General features: G+C 49.8%; 1 protein-coding gene across 2 annotated transcripts in view; it reads right to left on the bottom strand.

Moving 5' to 3' along the window:
* The window catches only part of LOC105476335 (ubiquitin associated and SH3 domain containing B), a 158,257-nt gene extending 139,974 nt beyond the window's left edge, over positions 1 to 18,283 (bottom strand). Inside the window, exon 1 of one of the 2 annotated variants that reach the window (XM_011732160.3) lies at positions 17,769 to 18,283. In XM_011732160.3, the coding sequence (XP_011730462.1) occupies positions 17,769 to 17,820 (52 nt within the window). In that variant the 5' untranslated portion in view covers positions 17,821 to 18,283. The remainder of the gene's footprint in view (positions 1 to 17,768) is intronic. The other variant, XM_011732158.3, reaches the window with a different exon arrangement.
* Between the last annotated feature and the right edge of the window lie 313 nt (positions 18,284 to 18,596).

Genomic DNA, 18,596 nt, shown 5'->3' with positions numbered 1-18,596 from the left:
CTCTATTCACATCTGTTTCTTTTGATCCTAGCAGAGCACACACTTAATAAACGTGTGTGGGAAAAACAACAACACAGCCCTATTAACAGGAAATTCGTGGAAGGAAGAAAAAGAGGCATCCTGAACCCTAGATATGCAGCTCTAAAAAGATACTTTAATATTCTGGCAGGAGTCCAGCAGTAAGCTGAGAACGGCTGAAGAAATTTGAGAGTACTTCCTTCTTCATCATGATCTTCTTTTTCTTTTAAAGTAGAAAACCACCTCTGCAGAAAGAGCAATTCCAGAGCAAAGAGGACCAAACAAGGAAATAGTCTTGGACTCTTTAGCAAAAAAAGGGGTTGCAATATACATTCTGTCCATCATCAGAAATTGCAGTGACAACAGAAAGAGCACCAGGCCTTCTGGAACTTTTTTAAGTGATGGAGTCTCGCTCTGTCGCCCAGGCTGGAGTGCAGTGGCACGATCTCGGCTCACTGCAAGCTCCGCCTCCCGGGTTCACACCATTCTCCTGCCTCAGCCTCCTGAGTAGCTGGGACTACAGGTGCCCGCCACCATGCCTGGCTAATTTTTTTATTTTTTAACTTTTAAATTTTTTTAATTTTTAGTAGAGACGGGGTTTCACTGTGTTAGCCAAGATGGTCTCGATGATCTGATGATCTCCTGACCTCGTTATCTGCCCGCTTCAGCCTCCCAAAGTGCTGGGAATACAGGCGTGAGCCACTGCGCCCAGCCCTGGAACTTTCTATGGTAAGGAGTTAAAGGTTGGCTAAAGCTATTCCTCCTACTGCTGAAAACTTCAGCCTCCTGACTGTTACAAATTCAAATCCTCCTGAGTCTCAAGTACCTGCACTCCCAGCTCAACAGTTCCTTTTCTTCCTCCTAAGGTGGCTGTTCTGCCCTGGCTTGGTTACACTGGACTTGCTTCCCATCTCCTTCGCGAGGCCTCTCTCAGCACTGACCCCTTCCCAAAATGCTGAGCGCAACTCACTGTCACATGCCCAGAGGCCAGACAGTGGCTGGCCAGTGAATGCTTGCCCAACCAGAGAATGCTGTGGGCTCATCTTTCCTAAGGCCATTGCTCAATTCCATCAGTTCATCACTGCACATCCCCTCAGCCCTGGGGTACGGATAATCCATCCCTAACCAACCGGGGAATCATGCCCATGAAAGCAGCTATCCAGAAGCTAATCCATAAAGAACACCCCTAGAGGCCATGTCCCCCGTGCAGGCTGGCCAGCCTGGTCCCCCAGGGACTTGAGGTATGCTCCTGACTCCAACGCAGAAGGCTTGGGTCCTTCTGAGGAGGTTAACCAGGAAGCTCTGCTGTGCTCACCCAGAACCAGAGGACACTCTCCCTGAGGAGGTCGAGCATCTGTACGTGGGCCAATGGTTTCCAAAGTTGTTTTTCTTGTGAACTAAAATCTGACCCTGTCCCCAGCAATTATAACCACTCATTAAACTTCACAAAATAGGCCGGGCATGGTGGCCCACACCTGTAATCCCAGCACTTTGGGAGGCCGAAACAGGCAGATCACCTGAGGTCAGGAGTTTGAGATCAGTCTGGCCAACACGGTGAAACCCCATCTCTACTAAAAACACAAAAATTAGCTGGGCGTGGTGGTGCGCATCTGTAGTCCCAGCTACACGGGAGGTTGAGGTTGAGGCAGGAGAATCGCTTGAACCTGGGAGGCAAAGGTTGCCGTGAGCCAAGATCATACCACTGTATTCCAGCCTGGGTGACAGGGAGACTCCGTCTCAAAAAAAAAAAAAAGGTCACAAAATAGGCATCTGTTTTTCAGATGACAGCCCTTTCACTATTAGAGGAGAGATACCCTCCCTCCCTCTCTATCATATCACATTATGTTGAAGTCATTTGCTTGAGTCTGTCTTCTCCAAGAGGTTGGGGGCTCCTTGTGGTCAGGGTCTTATTCATGATTGTACCTTCAGGATGCGGCACAATTCCCAGGTGCCCGGCACAAAGTCACTGCTCAGTAAATTTTTGTTGGACTAACAGGAGCCCGGTTCTGTCCTGCCTCAACATCTTCCTTATCTCTGCATGTCTTTTCCAGACTAAACACTGGTAGCCCTGCATGACCTGTTTCCCAGGACAACCCATTCTGGGGCAGCGGCTGGTGCCCCAGAATGCAGAAGATGGAAAGGGAACATTGAAAAACCAAACAACAAAAAGCAAACAAAAAAAAACTTCAAATACTGAGATTCCATCCTCCACATCCTTCGGAGCCAGCTGCACAGCTAACAGCAACCGTCTGTTTACTCAACGCCCCCTGGGAGTCATCCCATTCGGAAGTCTTCACCAGTCATGCACGATGCGGGCCATCTCACGAAGGCGGTTTTCCTGGTGTCCCACAGCTCTTCCTCCGAGGCCCATCTCCTGCTCCACTGGTCTGCAGGGCTGGCAGCCACAGGCCGGAACAGGACAGCCCACTTGCGGCCTCCCTGCCAAGGCCTGATGGATAAAGTGATACCGGGAGATCTGTGGCGCCTGAGGCGGCCAGACAGCAAGCGGACACAGCTGTCTGTTCAGCCTTCCATTTGTGGGCCTGTGGTCTTACGTTTGGAGGAAGATAAGAACTTCAAATGTTCTCCTCCACCCTGATGTAGAAAAGCTGCTGCAGATCCCAGGAGGGACATCTTGATTGATCAGTGGATTTTCAAGACCAGGTGCACACCACCATGCTGGGGTTTCGCCATGTTGCTTAGGCTAGTCTCGAACTCCTGGCCTTAAGCAGTCCACCTGCCTCAGCCTCCCAAAATGCTGGGATTACAGGCGTGAGCCGCTGCGCCTGGCCCGTGGATTTTTCTTGACAAGACAGCAGCTCTGAACTTGCAAGGCCAAGCAGAAGGCAGGAGTGGTGTGGCTCCCACTGCGCGCTGAGGAGGAGCACTGCTCCACACTCCTAAGCCAGCTCCCCACATCTCTGTTCCCCTCCTCAGAACATTCATCACATAAACTGAATGCTATTGAAATTATTCCTTCTAGCAGGGTGCGGTGGCTCACGCTTGTAATCCCAGCACTTTGGGAGGCTGAGGCGGGCGCATCACCTGTGGTTAGGAGTTCCAGACCAGCCTGGGCAACATGGCAAAACCCCATCTCTACTAAAAGTACAAAAATTAGCCGGGTGTGGTGGAGCATGTCTGTAATCTCAGCTACGCGGGAGGCTGGGGCAGGAGAATCGCTTGAACCTGGGAGGCGGAGATTGCAGAGAGCCACATCGCACCACTGCACTCCAGCCTGGGCAACAGAGCTCGGTTTCGACAAATAAATAAACGAATAAATAAATAATAAATTATTCCTAGGCTCCACCCAGGTCTTGAAGAGGGTGGGGAGGAAACAGAAACACACTCTTACCGAAAGGCTTAGAATAGCTTATTAACATACCCAGAGTCCCCTTCTGTACTCAACACTGAGCCCAACCACCGTACCTACCATTTATCATGCACTTAAGGTCAGGCTCTGCACTCACCATGCTTATATGTATTATCTCATCTAATTATTGTAACAATTCCTTGAGGCACAGACTATTACCTTCATTTAACAGAAGACAAAACTGAGCTTAGGGGGATTTGGTAACCTAAGTGGAGTAGGAATTTGAATGTACATCAGTTTGATCATACACTCAAGTACCAGACACACCACTATGCATTCTGCGCCAGGAGCCCCTTCTCGAGGCTGCAAGATTAGGAACACGCTTCCTATTTCTACCACATCTGGCAGCAGCAGGTGGAGGCTGGGATAGGTGGTTGGCAGAGACATGGTGCTCTGTGACCCGTAAGTACAATCCTGTGCCCATCTTCTCACAGTTGGGAGCTGAGATGGGCAGTGTATATACACACACACACACACTATTCTAGAAAGTGTGATAACATCATTCCAACTCCAGACCACATCACTAGACAGCCAATCACACTGCATTTAGCTGGGGCCAAGTCAAAGACCAAACCAATGGGCAAGTCAGGTTGCCCTCTCGACCCCAGTTCCATGTAATCTAGAGACTTCACATCATTTATTTGGATCTCAAGTTTCCTTCTTTCTGCTATTCATCAAACCTTACTGAACACTAGCTACATGCCAATACCATGGGTGCTGGCTAAGAACTCTTGAGTGTGGAGTCAATTGCCTGAGGTTTGCAACCTGGTTTCTACCACTTTCTAGCTGTGTGATGTTGGGCAAGTTAAAATCTCTGTGCTTCAGTTTTCTTGTCTGTAAAATGGGTATAATAATAGTTCCTATCTCATAGGGTTGTTATGAAGAATAAAACAAAATAATACATATGTTAGGTGTTTAAGATATTGTCTGGCACAAAGTAGGTACCCAGTGAAGGTTAGCTGTAACTACCTGCTGCTTGGGTTGGGAATGGTAAGGGTGATGAGTTAGCAACAGAAATGTCATGAACTCAGGGGAAAGGCAGACCAAGCGCTTACACACACACATGCTGTGGCTGACAGAATAATAATCACCAAATAATTATTCTTTGGTGAATAATAATCACCAAAGCTGTCCATGTCCTAATTTGCAGACCTTATGAATATGTGACCTTACATGGCAAAAGAGACTTTGCAGATGTGATTCAGCTGATGAGCTTGAGCTGGGAGGATACAATCATTAGGGCCCTTATAAGGAAAGGAGTGAGGCAGGAGAGTCAGAGACAGAAGGGGGAGGTGATGATGATGAGGAGGGCTTGGAGCGATGTACTTGAAGATGGAAGAGGAAGGGGCCACTAGCCAAGGGATGCAGGCGGACTCTGGAAGAAAGTCAAGGAAACACATTCTTTCCAGGAAGAACACAGTTTTACTGACCTGTTGACATTAGCCCATGATATCCATTTCAGACTTTTGACTTCCCAACTGAATAAATGTGAATGCATGTGTGTTGTTGTAAGCCACTGAATTTGTAGTAATTTGTGAGAGCAGCCATAGGAAGCTACTACACATGCTTTTGGCTATATTTGCTGCATTTCACAAAGCCTCTTGTATTTCACAAAAGCCACTTGCTAACTCATTATGACTCATGTCCCTAGTTCCCAAAAGAGATAAAGTGAAAATTTAAGCTTCCAGAAGGATGTGTTTACTTTGGTGGAGATGGCTTCTCGAGTGACTACTTCTGTTCCTCACCCTGACAGAATTAGCCTCTCTGAAACAGTGATGCTTGGCAAGGAAGAAGACTAGAATAGCCCACTAAATACCACACAAAACCAACAGTTCACAGTACTTTGAGAGCCTCAAAGTACCAGGACCCAATTGTTGGTAACAAATAATAGTATCACTTTGCATATGCATGACTTTTTGTGGTTTTCTATTACTTTTAGATCCATTGCCTCATTTTGATGCAGCCACCTATAGAAATAACGTTCAAAACCACATCCTCAGAAAGTGACAGATCCAGGACTTGAACCAAGTCTTTTGTCTCTAAAGCCAATTTTCTTTCTGCTGTAGCAGAATATCACTTACCCTCATGGATGGGTGACTGAGACCACCACCGTCTATCCCTTCAATATCCTATCACTGGTGCAAGTGGCACTTTCTCACCCAAGCATCTCACCCACCTAGAGAGGTGACCACTCCCATGGCCTACGGACAGGTTAGCTTTGTCTTCTACAGGCTAAGATGCAAACAAAAGGCCAGGAGCAAGAGAGGAGCAAAAGGAAAAGACAAGAAAAACATATGAAAAGGCTAATTCAGATAACAGATCATCCCATTCCTCCAGAAAACAGAGCCAAAACCTTGTTAGAAAGCTGTCTCAGCCACGCTTGGTGGCTCACACCTGTAATCCCAGCACTTTGGGAGGTGGGAGGATCACCTGAGGTCACGAGTTCAAGACCAGCCTGGCCAACATGATGAAACCCTGTCTCTACTAAAAATACAAAAAAAAATTAGCCCGGTGTGTTGGCAGGTGCCTGTAATCCCAGCTACTTGGGAGGCTGAGGCAGGAGAATCGCTTGAACCTGGGAGGCAGAGGTTGCAGTGAGCAGAGACCGCACCATTGCACTCCAGCCTGGGCAACAAGAATGAAACTCCATCTCAAAAAGAAAGAAAAAAAGAAAACTGTCTCTAGGTGCCTGGACTCAGAGAGGTAGCCTGATGTGGAAAAAAGAAACCATGGTCTCGACTGAGATCAGCAGGCCTAAGTTCTGGTTTCTATCACAGACTAGCCGTGTGGGATCTTGAAAATATCACTTAATTTTCTGGTCTCATTTTACTTAAGTGTTTCAAAGGGTACTAGACTAGATGAGCTCTACTAGCAATTCCAGCTAGAGATTTCTGAGCGTCTACCTCTGGAGGTTTCTTCCACGCAGAATCTTACACCTGGGGCATAATATTAAATCATTTTAACTGTCTACTGGCCTTCCCAGACTTTTTCCTCTCCTCTCAAACTGAAGAGTATTGCTCCTGTCTTACTGGTGCTTCAGATGTAATCGTGTGCTCCCCATCTGGTTTATGACCCTCACCCTCCCACACTGATGTGTCTTCCGTCTTCTGTCTCTTGCATCGCATTTACCACGCTTTATCATAATCGTCTATCTTCCACCCTAGATTGCCAGTTTCCTGAGGGTGGAGATTATAGCTAATTGTCTTTATATTCTCAACTCCTGTTATAATAGGATATTACAGTTGCACATAAATGTGTGAAGTGTCTGTACAGTAGATACATACATATACAGAGAGAGAGAAAAAATGGGCTGGGCACGGTGGCTCACATCTGTAATCCCACCACTTTGGGAGGCTGAGGCGGGTGAACGCCTGAGGTCAGGAGTTCGAGACCAGCCTGGCCAACATGGCGAAACCCCATCTCTACCACAAATACAAAAATTAGCCAGGTATGGTGGTGCACACCTGTAATCCCAGCTACTCAGGGAGCTGAGGCAGGAGAATCGCTTGAACCCAGGAGGTGGAGGTTGCAGTGAGCTGAGATCGTGCCATTGCACTCCAGCCTGAGCAACATAGTGAGACTCAAAAAAAAAAAAAAAAAAAAAAAGAATGGCATTACCAGGAGACATGTCATGGAGAAAGTGGCTGAGGACCCTGGGCAGATCACTGTGTATCTTCGTAGGTGATTTGGGGTAATCCCCTTAGCCTGGCTTGCTTCACAGGGTGTGAAGCTTAAGAAGTCTTGTGGCAGAAGAGATGAGGAGAGTGAGAGAGGAGAGGAAGAGAAAGTGAAAAGAAGGGAAGAGGAGCCAGATGCATTACGGTGGAACTAGTTCTCCAGGATGGGTAAAATCTGATTAGGGAAAAAGAGGAGAAAAAAATGAGCAAACAGGCAATTCAAGGAAAAGTTGATTCAAAACGAAACTGCAGATGCCACTGGTTGAGAACTCCAGCAACCCTGCATCGTTCCACATGTGCCTGTGTCTGAATGGGCGGCACACAAAAGCGGCCAGCGAGGCAGAGTTCTTCCCAAGGTAAAGGAATAAACACTTAGGGAGCGAATGCTCTCGGTAAATGTTTTTGAAACGAGCACCATCAACGTGGAAGTAGGATTCTAAACAATCCTGCTCCCTGAATCACCGAGAAGGTTCATCCAACAAAACCTGAAAGAAATGGGAAGCATTCAGCTGCCTCTGGCCATCTGTGCCGTCGGCTTCCCCCCGGCATTTTCCGGACTGCCGCGAGAGGCTACAGCGGTCGTTCTTTCAGCTTCCCACTCTGCACGAGAACAGCCTTGGTCCTGGTGGAGTTCATTGCCACAGTTGCTTTATGTACGAGAATGTTTATGCTTCCACAGAGGCCGGGAGCACCACGGGAAGTGTCACACAAACAGCTGGTGACTCCACAGAAGAGAAGATGTCCCTTTAATTAAAAAGGCACCCATAAGCAATCTATTTACCTCAGGGGCTGGGCTCAAGGCACTCCCCTCCTCTTATTTAACTAGCACTTTGGTTGTATTTCGCAAGAAAACAAATTGTTTTTGTTTTGTACCAATTTGAGAATTACACTATTGTATACTAGTAAACGGCTCCCCACCGCTGTAATTGCCTCATATCTTTCTTCCTTTCCATTTATTTACTCTCCAGAGTATCAACAGTCAAGAAGAGTTTTCTTTAAAGGGAGAGGAGAAGAATTTGACCATAAAGCACTGCGAAAAACAAAACAAAAACAGGAACAGAAAAGCCAAATACTCTGGAACAGAGAAGCACACCCATGAAGCAGTGAGAGCATCCTCGTGCTGTGCAAAAACACTGGTCCAGGCTGGGCGCAGGGGCTCATGCCTGTAATCCCAGCACTTGTGCAAGGCTGAAGCGAGTGGATCACTTGAGCCCAGGAGTTCGAGACAAGCCTGGGCAATGCAGTGAGACCCCCATCTCTACAAAAATAAAAATAAAATAAATTTTTAAAATGATCCAGGTGTGGTGGGGCACACCTGTAGTTCTCACTGTTCAGAAGGCTGAGGCAGGAGGATTACTGGAGCCCAAGTGTTCAAGGCTGCAACGAGCTAGGATCATGCTATTGCACTGTAGCCTGGGAGATAGTGAAACACACTCTTGAGCTGGGCGCAGTGGCTCACACCCGTAATTCCAGCACTGTTGGAGGCCGCGGCTGGCGGATAGCCGGAGCTCGGGAGTTCAAGACCAGCCTGGGCAACAAGGCGAAAACCTATCTCTACAAAAAAATACAAAAATTAGCCGGGCATGGTGGCATGCCACCTGTAATCTCAGCTACTCGAGAGGCTGAGGTGGCAAGATCACATGAGCCTGTGAGGTGGCGGCTGCAGTGATCCATGATTACACAACTGCACTCCGGCCTGGGTGACACACAAGACCCTGTCTCAAAAACAACAACAACAACAGAAAAAAACACACACACACACTGATCCAGCTGTCAGAATTGCAAGGGATTGGAAAGGTGGCTGACATCAACTCCTTTTACAGTTGGGACCACTGAGGCCTGGGAAGGAAAAGGATGTGTATGAGTCCAAGCAGCCAATAGTTGAGAGTAGAGTGACATCCCAAAGACAGGGTCTGAACAAAAGGAAGACCTAGCTCGCCTCACAGTGTGCTACCACCAGGCTCCATGTGGGCGGTGTGCAGAATCCAGAGCCGCTGGACTCTCTGTAGAGCTGTGTTCACACAGGCCTCAAAGAGGCAGGCCTGCCCCTCTGAGGGCCACTGTGGAGAACGTGCAGGCCGCTCAGAAGAGCAGCTGACTTCAAAGTGCCAGATGGGAAAACCTGACATTTACCTCTTCCTCCGGAGAACTGCACAGAATTTAGTAGGGTGCTGTATGCACAGCAAGAGCTCAGCCAGTTTCTGGATGTTCATCTAGGACACTTCACCATAGGCTTCACCGTCATAGATAGTAGGTGGCAAAGGGCACGACTGCAAAGTCGCCAGGAAAACAGGGATGTGAGCAAGATGAAACAAGAAAAGGGATCACCTATCACATACCGAGGGCCCCGGGCAGAGGATCCAGAGGACTGCGATCACTGCCACATCTACCCACCCATCCTCCAGGGAAAAGAGAAAAACCAGAGATTCTCCATAAGCCTTTGCGCAAATACAAAGTGGCCCCTGGGAGAATCCATCCATGAAAATGACGGAAGTGTTCAGTTCAATGAGGATCACAGGCATGTCATTCTCCTGGCAATGGCTCTGCATCCTGCTTGGCTGTGTCTGTCACCGTGCAGAGAGGATCCATTCTTCACTGTGGTGTTTTTCTCTCCGCTCTCTCTCTGAGGCTTGAGTCTGATTCCATTTGAAAGTAAACGGAAGACAACCGTATGGTACCCCTTTCCCTCCCCAACCCCTGCCATTTATTATCGTCAGCAGCTTGCGTGGTGCTCGCTCTGCCCTGGGTCTGCTTTTTCTCAGGCCTTGCACCCCTCTGGGCACTCTAGAGAGAGAGGCACGGAGAGCAGAATGCAGTTACCAGGGAGAAAGCATCCACTGGCCTCTGCCCCACCTTACCACCTTATGCCCAGAGCTCAGTGAGGAGCAGAGAACCATCAAAGTGGAAGGCGACCAAGGAACCAAACCGCAGAGGGAGCCATGTGGAATAACATCGCCACTCGAGTGGCACTAATATCTACCTCATTACTGAGGGTGTGCCCCGTGCCAGGTGCTCTTGAGCTGTTTGCGTGGTTTGGCACCCTTCTCTCACAAAGGTCCTTCGAGGTAAGTGCTGTTATTGCCTGCCTTGTACAGACAGGAAAATTGAGGCTTAGCATGTTCAGCAACTTGCCCAAGGTCAGTCACTCAGCTGGTAAGGGGGCAGAGCTGGAATTCAAGGCCAGGCTGCCACAAGTTCAGACTTCTGTCTGTCAGGGCAGGATGGATGGGGCAGATCATGACGGGGTCTCTTCAACTTGTAGATGGCTAAGAAGGGAGATACCCTTACACAGGCTGATGCCTGCTAGGATCGGGGAGGCACTGATCGTACCACCACATCATCACCAGCTGGAGCAAAGCTGGCGGGAGACACAGAATTCCCTAGGCTGACTGCTTCCCTAGAAAGCAGCGCCTTTAGCTCTGCGAATGACTGTCCACTCCCTGAAAGGCAGCTGGAGTTTGAGGCAGCTGAGGGTGGGGAGCAGGTAGTGATCAAAGCCACAGGATAGAACAGTGAGGCAGGATACTCTTCAATCTCTGTAGCACTTAATCTTCCAAACCTCAGTTTCCTCATTAAATTATCAATGTTTGAGATGTGATAGTGATTATATATGTGACTCTGCTTTGTAAGCTCGAACGTGGTCTAAAAACTTAAGGTATTACTAGAAATTAGGGCGTAAGGCCAGACGCAGTGGCTCATGCCTGTAATCCCAGCACTTTGGGAGGCCAGAGCGGGTGGATTGCCTGAGCTCAGCAGTTCAAGACTAGCCTGGGCAACACGGTGAAACCCCATCTCTACTAAAATACAAAAAATTAGCTGGGCATGGCGGCATGTGCCTGTAGTCCCAGTTGCTCAGGAGGCTGAGGCAGAAGAATTGCTTGGACCCGGGAGGCGGAGGTTGCAGTGAGCCGAGATCATGCCGCTGCACTCCAGCCTGGCGACAGAGAGAGGCTCCGTCTCCAAAAAAAAAAGAAATTAGGGCATAAGAAGGAATTTTCACAGAAGCTGTGTGCAAGGGGTTACAAATGCCCTACTAGTATATCCAAATACCTGAAGGTCTACTCAGCAATTAAAAGAGATAAACTATTGATACATGCAGGATGAGTCTCAAAAATATGCTGGAGGAAAGAAGGTAAGTACAGGGGTATGCACTGTATGACCTACATGCAAATCTAGAAAATGCAAACTAATGTACAGTGAAAGAAAGCAACTGGGCCGGGTGCTGTGGCTCACGCCTATAACCCCAGCACTTTGGGAGGCTGAGGCAGGCAGATCACCTGAGGTCGGGAGTTCAAGGCCAGCCTGACCAACATGGAGAAACCCTATCTCTACTAAAAATACAAAATTAGCCAGGCACGGTGGTGCATGCCTGTAATCCCTGCTACTCAGGAGGCTGAGGCAGGAGAATCACTTGAACCCAGGAGGCGGAGATTGTGTGCAGTGAGCCAAGATCGCGCCATCGCACTCCTGCCTGGGCAAAAAGCGTGAAATTCCATCGCAAAAAAGAAGAAAAAAAAGAAAACGACTGGTGGCTGCTCAGGGTTGGGGGTTGAGAGAAGACTGATGGCAACGGGGTACAAACGAAACTTTCAGGGGCAATGAATGTGCTGTGTCCTGTAGTAGGTGATCACATAGGTTAGCTAATTATACATAAGTTATAACTTAACAAAGTTTTTTTTTAAAAAAAGCACATCGGCTCGCTGGGCGCAGTGGCTCACACCTGTAATCCCAGCACTTTGGGAGGCGGGTGGATCATTTGAGGTCAGGAGTTCGAGACCAGCCTGACCAACATGATAAAACTCTGTCTCTACTAAAAATACAAAATTAGCTGGGTGTGGTGGCACACACCTGTAACCCCAGCTACTTGGGAGGCTAAGGCAGGAGAATCACTTGAAATCTAGGAGGCAGAGGTTGCAGTGAACCGAGATCATGCCATTGCACTCCAGCTTGGGCAACAAGAGCGAAACTCCACCTCAACAACAACAAAAAAAACCACACACACAAAACAAAAACAAAAACAATAAAAAAGCATATCAAGTTTTTTTGTGTGTGTGAACCAGGACCTCTGTGTAGCCTGGAAAGTTCAGGAGACTTGCAGTTTACCCTAGGGCTGTTATGGCAACATGGTCCCTGCATACCAACTGTGTGACTCTAGACACATCCTGAGCTCCTCTGAGCCTCTAGTCTTGTCTTAAAACAAAGCATATATTGTGTGCTTTACCTCACAAGACTGCTGTGGGGTATCTCACGCACATAAGAGCAATTTTTACAGTGTACAATAACACAAATAGAAGGGTGTGTTGTGTGGGGGCACAGTCACAGCAGGTAGATGAGAGACCTCCTTGCCCTGCCCACCTAGAAGAGCCCTTCAGCTCCAGGCGGGTTCCTCTATCTATCTAAGGACGGGAAAGCAACTGCAGCCCCCACGCCAGAGTCAGCCACATTTCCGAGATGCTGGGTTTTGGCCAAGTGTTCTCAGAGGATCCAATGTCAACCAACAGGTAAGATAGAGAAAGCCAGGGAAACCAGATACTTTAATTCATGGGCTCCACACGCCGCTTCTCGACTCCTCATGCAGCCAACTTGGAGCTGCTTTTATCTTTGGGCAGTGAGGCATAGCTAACACAGCTTACTGTCCAAAGCCAAGTCAAAGGCGCTCGTTCCAGCTCTTTCCTTCTGCCACTGCCTTGCTCTTTAATCTGACATTGTTCAAATATTCTCAGTAGAAAAAAAAAAGGACAGTCCAGTAATACATGTAAATCCTCGCCAGACACCTCAATCACCATCTCACCTCCTCTCCCTTCTTCCAATCCAACACAATAATGCCACAATCACATCCTGCATCCTGATCCTATTTTTAACTTTCCCAAGTTCTTTTCTGTCCGTTATCTCCTTTTGTCTTTGCAAAGACCGATGACACATGACAAGTCTTGCCATGCACAGAAGTTGGTGAAGATATTAAGGAAAAGAGGTTAAATAGAAGACCTAAAATGTGCAGATGTCATTCAGGAGCTAGACCAGACCTTAGAACCTTTGACCCCTGCCACAGTGTCCCTCCCAAGACTATTATCTCTCAATCATTGAAAACATTAGAAAGCCATTTGCTGTAGACAAAGTTCCAGCCACCGGCAGCCTCAAAAACAAACAAACAAACAAACAAACAAAAAAAAAACAACAACAAAAACTGATCAGGGTTGTATCAGCAAGGATTCCTCCAATTCGATTATTCAGTGACTTGCTACAAGGCCCAGCGTCAGCCCCAAGCTACAGAAGAGATGAGAGCCTGTCTCCCCAGAAACCAGAGGTCAGCAGGGGGATGTTAGTGCTGGTATCAGGTCCGGCTGTGCAAAGGGATGGCCCTGATCTGAGTTCTGCCCCATCTTCTCTAGGCTCAGACCCTCTCCTGGCCTCTGCGGCCTCCTCTTCCTCAGGTCTTTGCCCCCAATACATTCTTTTCCCCTCAACCAACCTCGCTAGCCTCAAGGAAGCTGGATCCTTATTTTTAGAACTCTTAAAACAGGGAAGTGCTAGTGGGCATAGAAAAAAGGAAGCGATTGGCCATTCTGACCCTTGAAAGGTTTCCTTCCTGATGCCTCCCTAACACCTCCTTAACTTGGACTTGCACACGAGCACACACACACGCACCGTGAAATCGCCACTTCTCAGTCCTTCTCCATGTGGCAGATTCTCCTACAGCAGTCTCTAAGTTGGACTGAAGTTCATAGAGTGGAATGGAAAAAACCGAGCCCAGCTCCAGGGAGTAATGAGCTGGAGAGAGCACACCCTGAGGTCACCCTGCTCGAGCCAGCCCTGCAGCCCTCTGGTCCTCTTAGCTCTGTCAAGCACTTAACAAGCATGCAGTCATTAATTGCGTTCTCCTCAGAGGGCACCAGCATGGCCCTGAGGGGACTAAGTGACTTTTGCAAGATCACAGCACAGTGCAGCCCAGCATGGGCTGGGTGGGATCCAGCCTTGCTGGCCTCAACCCTCTCTGCCAGCCCACCAAGAGCCTGGCCCGAGTGCCCCTTCTTGCTGCCACACACCACCAGACCCGGTGACACCCACAGGGGAAACTAGAGCTGTCAGCCCTGGCTGCTGTCACTCTGTCAAAAGGGCCTAGAGCAGTCAGCCCTGGCTAATGTCAGTCTGTCAAAAGTGCCAGGTTTGAGACAACCATCTTATCCCTTCTTAAAGCATCACATCCAAGTCTTCTGGACCCAGGAGACCATCACTGCTCTTTGGGGCTTTGGATTTTCATTATGCTCAGCTCTCCAGGCATAAAGCTCAAGAGAGAAGCTTCTGATGAGCTAAGCCTGATGGCCTTGCTCTTTCTTCTCAACTCTCCAAAATGAAGTTAAATGCCTGCTCTCTGAAGCTTCCGATGGCCCCTTTTCATACTAGTCTAAGTTATTAGGAGGAAGGCCGACCGCATCAGCCTTTCTGGGTTGAAGCAGAGGAGGCAAGCAAGCCTGAGCAAGGAGTCCGACTAGATCAGGTGACCTCCCAGAGCTTCACTCCCTTCTGGGCAGAGAATTTAAGAAAAAGAGCAGCAAACCCAACCTCCCGCTTTCCAGGCCTACTCTTGTTACCTCTTTGGTAAAGAGGGGCGGTGCTAGTAGTAATATAATAGTAGCCGTGATAGGCTAAATAATGATCCCCCAAAAGACACCCACATCTTAATCCCTAGAAGCTGTGAATGCCACCTTATATGTTTTTTTTTTTTTAAAGACTTTGCAGATAATGATCTTGAGACGGGGAGATTACTCTGGATTATCCAAGTGGGCCCTAAGTACAACCACATGTATCCTTATAAGAGACATGCCAAGGAAGATTGGACACAGACAGAAAACAAAGACAATCTGACCACAAACACAGTGACTAGACTGATGCAGCCACAAGCCAAAGAATGCCAGCCCCCCACCAGAAGGTAGGAGAGGCAAGGAGTGGATTCCCCTAGAGCCTCCAGAGGGAGCACGGCCCTGCTGATGCCTTGATTTTAGCCCAGCAATACTGATTTTCAACTCCTGGTCTCTACAATTGTGAGAGAATAAATTTCTGCTGTTCTAAGCCACTCAGTTTGTGACAATTTGTTACAGCAATCCCAGGAAGCTAACACAGTAACTAATACTTCATGATTGCTCACTATGTGCCAGGAACTGTTCTAAGCATTTTACCCACATTAAATCATTTCTATCCTGGCCCTACTGGCCCTAGATGGTGTGAGGCCTGGGCTGTGCAGATAGAATACCTGGGTTTGAATCCCAGCTTCACTGCTTACTGTTGTGACCTTGAGTAAGTTATGCAACCCTTCTACACCTCAGTTGCCCAATTCATAAAATGGGCATGTGGTACCTTCCTCATTGAGTTGCTAGGAGGATAAAATGGGTAATAAAGATATAAGTACTTAGAACAGTATAGAATAAGTATTGAATACATGCTAGCTATTAGGAGATCTCAGGGGTTGAGCAAGCCAAAATTAGACCCTTATGCTAATCTGTCAAGACACGGCAAGACCTCCCGGACTCAGTGCAGGAGAAAAGATGTCCCTTTAAAGCTGATTTGAATCTCAAATATGACTGTCTGAGGAGTTCAGTTAAGTATTTCTTCCCTTAATTAAGCAATTTAGGTTTTTAATGCTGGCCTCATTTCAAAAAAGGCAGTAGCCTGAGACTCTGCTAATTCTGCAGCATTCCCCAGCTGACTTCCCCACTCCCACCTCCAGTTTTTTTTTTTTTTTTTTTTTTTTGAGATGAAGTCTCGCTCTGTTACCCAGGCTAGAGTGCTGTGGCGCGATCTTGGCTCACTACAACCTCCACCTACCGGGCTCAAGTGATTCTCTTATCTCAGCCTCCCAAGAAGCTGGGATTACATGCACGCACCACCCCACCCAGCTGATTTTTGTATTTTTAGTAAAGACAGGGTTTCACCATGTTGCCAGGCTGGTCTCGAATTCCTGTCCTCAAGTGATCTGGCTGCCTCAGCCTCCCAAAGTGCTGGGGTTACATCCAGCCCCACCTCCAGTTTTTAAGGAGAGTTATGCACGTTGATCATCCATACTGATGACTTCACCTGAAGCGTCCACACCTGACACACCCCTGCAGAACCCACATTTTCTCCCTGTAATTCTGGTATCAGGAACTGGAGCCCTAGTATTAGGAAGTTGTATTAGGAAGTCAGTGGAAGGCAGAAACCATCAGTCCATTTTACGGCCTTCTAAGGTCACTCCAACGTGTCCCAGCAGCCTGGAGAATAACAAATTCAAGGGTCTACTTTGATTAAGAGATTACAACCAAGTTAGTAAAGAATAAACAAGGTTTGCCCAGGGACACGGGAGGGGAGACCTAAAGTTATCGCCTGTAATCCCAGCACTTTGGGAGGCCGAGGTGGGTGGATCACCTGAGCCTGACCAGCCTGGCCAACACGGCGGAACTCCATCTCTTCTAAAAATACAAAAATTAGCCGGGCGTGGTGGCACACGCCTGTGGTCCCAGCCACTCAGGAGGCTAAGATTGGAGAATCGCTTGAACCTGGGAGGCGGAGGTTACAGACGTCGCGCCCCTGCACTCCAGCCTGGCGACACAGCGAGACTCCATCTCAAATAAATAAATAAATGAAGTTATCACCTGAAAAAAAAAAAAAATGTGAGAAGGGAAAAAATAAAAAGCGCTTTCATTTACTTGGCCCTTGCTGATAAAGTTTGCCCAACTCTCCTGTTTAGGTGATGTAATTCAAAGATGAAAAGAAGCTGCGCCCAGTCCGGACCCCAGGCCTTGTGTCCTCACCTAAGAAATCTGCACGCCAGGGATTAACCAGGGGAGAAGGGCCTGGCCGCTGGGCCTTGGCTTCCTCTTAGGCAGAGTTCCAGCCCCTGAGACTTGAGCCGACCGGCTTAAGACGACTCCGGCCGCCGCCGCCCTATGCTGGCAAAGAGGCCTCTCCCCAGCAGGCTCCAGGGGCAGCCACCTGCTCTCTCCCTGCCCTTCCCTACCCCACTCTCCTAGAGCAAGGATGAAGGAGAACAGCTCCCCCTCCTTACTCTCAGGCACCCACAGATTTCTGAGCTGCCGTCACCACTGACGAGAACCCAGGTTCTCTGGAGGGATCGCTTCTCCTTCTCATTCCATCCTCCCCATCAATGAACACGCAGCAACACCCACGCTCCCGCTCCTCCTACTCCAGGGGGAGACCGAACCCGAGAGCGACATCCGGAGCTGGAAGTCGCTGCATCGGGGGCGCCGGCCTCCCTGCCCCGCAGTCTCTCGACCTTTCCCAGACACCGGAGGATCCCAGGCCAGCCCAGTATTCCAGGCGGAAAGGGTGCCCGAGTCTTCCGCAAGGCCCCGCCTCCTTAGGCGCTCGGCGCTGGAGACCTAGGGGAGCGCGCGAGAGAAACGCTGAGCTCCACCCGCGGGGCCCGGAGGCTGGGCATAGTACCCGGGACTCGAACCCCGCGCCCTCGTCCCACAGCTTTAGGCATCCCACAGCAGGCCCCGGCCCAATGCCCCCGCGCCGCGTCTTCCCCGGCACCCCCGCCCGGAGGCGAGTCCCGGGCTGCCAGCGCGCCCATCCTGCCCCCAACAGGTCTCGGGCAGCGGGGAGCGCGCCGCCTGTCCCGCAGGCGCTGGGAGGCGAGCCGGAGCGAAGCCGAGGGCCGGCCGCGCGCGCGGGAGTGGTCGCCGAGGGCTGCGAGCCCGGCCACTTACGCGCGGGCTCTGGGGAACCCCATGGAGAGGAGCACGTCCAGCGCCGATCCATGCTTGATGGTGCCGGGGCGCTGCTGGCGGTTCCTCCGGGGGGTGACTTTGCTGTACAGCTCCTCTCTCGCAGCCATGCCGAGCGGACTGGGATGGCCGTACTGAGCCATGGCTCAGCGGCCAGCCATCGCCAGGGAAGGAGCCCGAGCCGGATGGTCCGGGAAGGAGGAGGGAGTCGGGCTCGGCCAGAGGAGGGGGCTCGGGGACCCAGAGCCAGGCAGGAGGCGGCGGCGGCGGAGGCGGCGCTCCGAGCTTCCCCAGTGTCGAGACTCTGACGCTTCCTGGTGAGGCCACAGGAGCCAGAACGCCGGCGAGCGGCCGCTGCGGGACCAGCCTTAGCCACTCGGGCCCCCGGCTGCCCCCAGCGCTGCGCCTGCAGTAGCCCTGTCTCCTCCGCCCCCTTCCCTCTCCTCGCCTAGCAGTCCGGGAATTTGCAATGAGTAATTTTTGAATGGATCAAAAAGGAAAAGGAGCCTTGTGGGCTGGCCCTGACTTGCCTGTACCCGGGCCCCGCCCCTCTCTTAAAGCGGCCGCGCTGTCCGAGGCTGCTCGGTGCGTGGAAGAGCTCTAGTCGCGCTACTTGGAGGCGGAGGATCCCAACCTTATGGGCTGCTTGTGTGCTTCAGCTCCCGACCGTCACGCCGGGCGCCCCAGCCCTCTCTTTGGCTGGCATACCCTCCCAGCTGGGCCTCAAGACAGCAGATCAACCCATTTCAAGTTTCTTGTGGTCCTAGATGCGGTCATTAATGGAAATCGGGTGAACTGCTGGATGATACT

This window comes from Macaca nemestrina, chromosome 12 (assembly GCF_043159975.1).
Source record: "Macaca nemestrina isolate mMacNem1 chromosome 12, mMacNem.hap1, whole genome shotgun sequence".
Classification (NCBI taxonomy): domain Eukaryota; kingdom Metazoa; phylum Chordata; class Mammalia; order Primates; family Cercopithecidae; genus Macaca; species Macaca nemestrina.
This window is presented reverse-complemented; position numbering and strand designations above follow the sequence as displayed.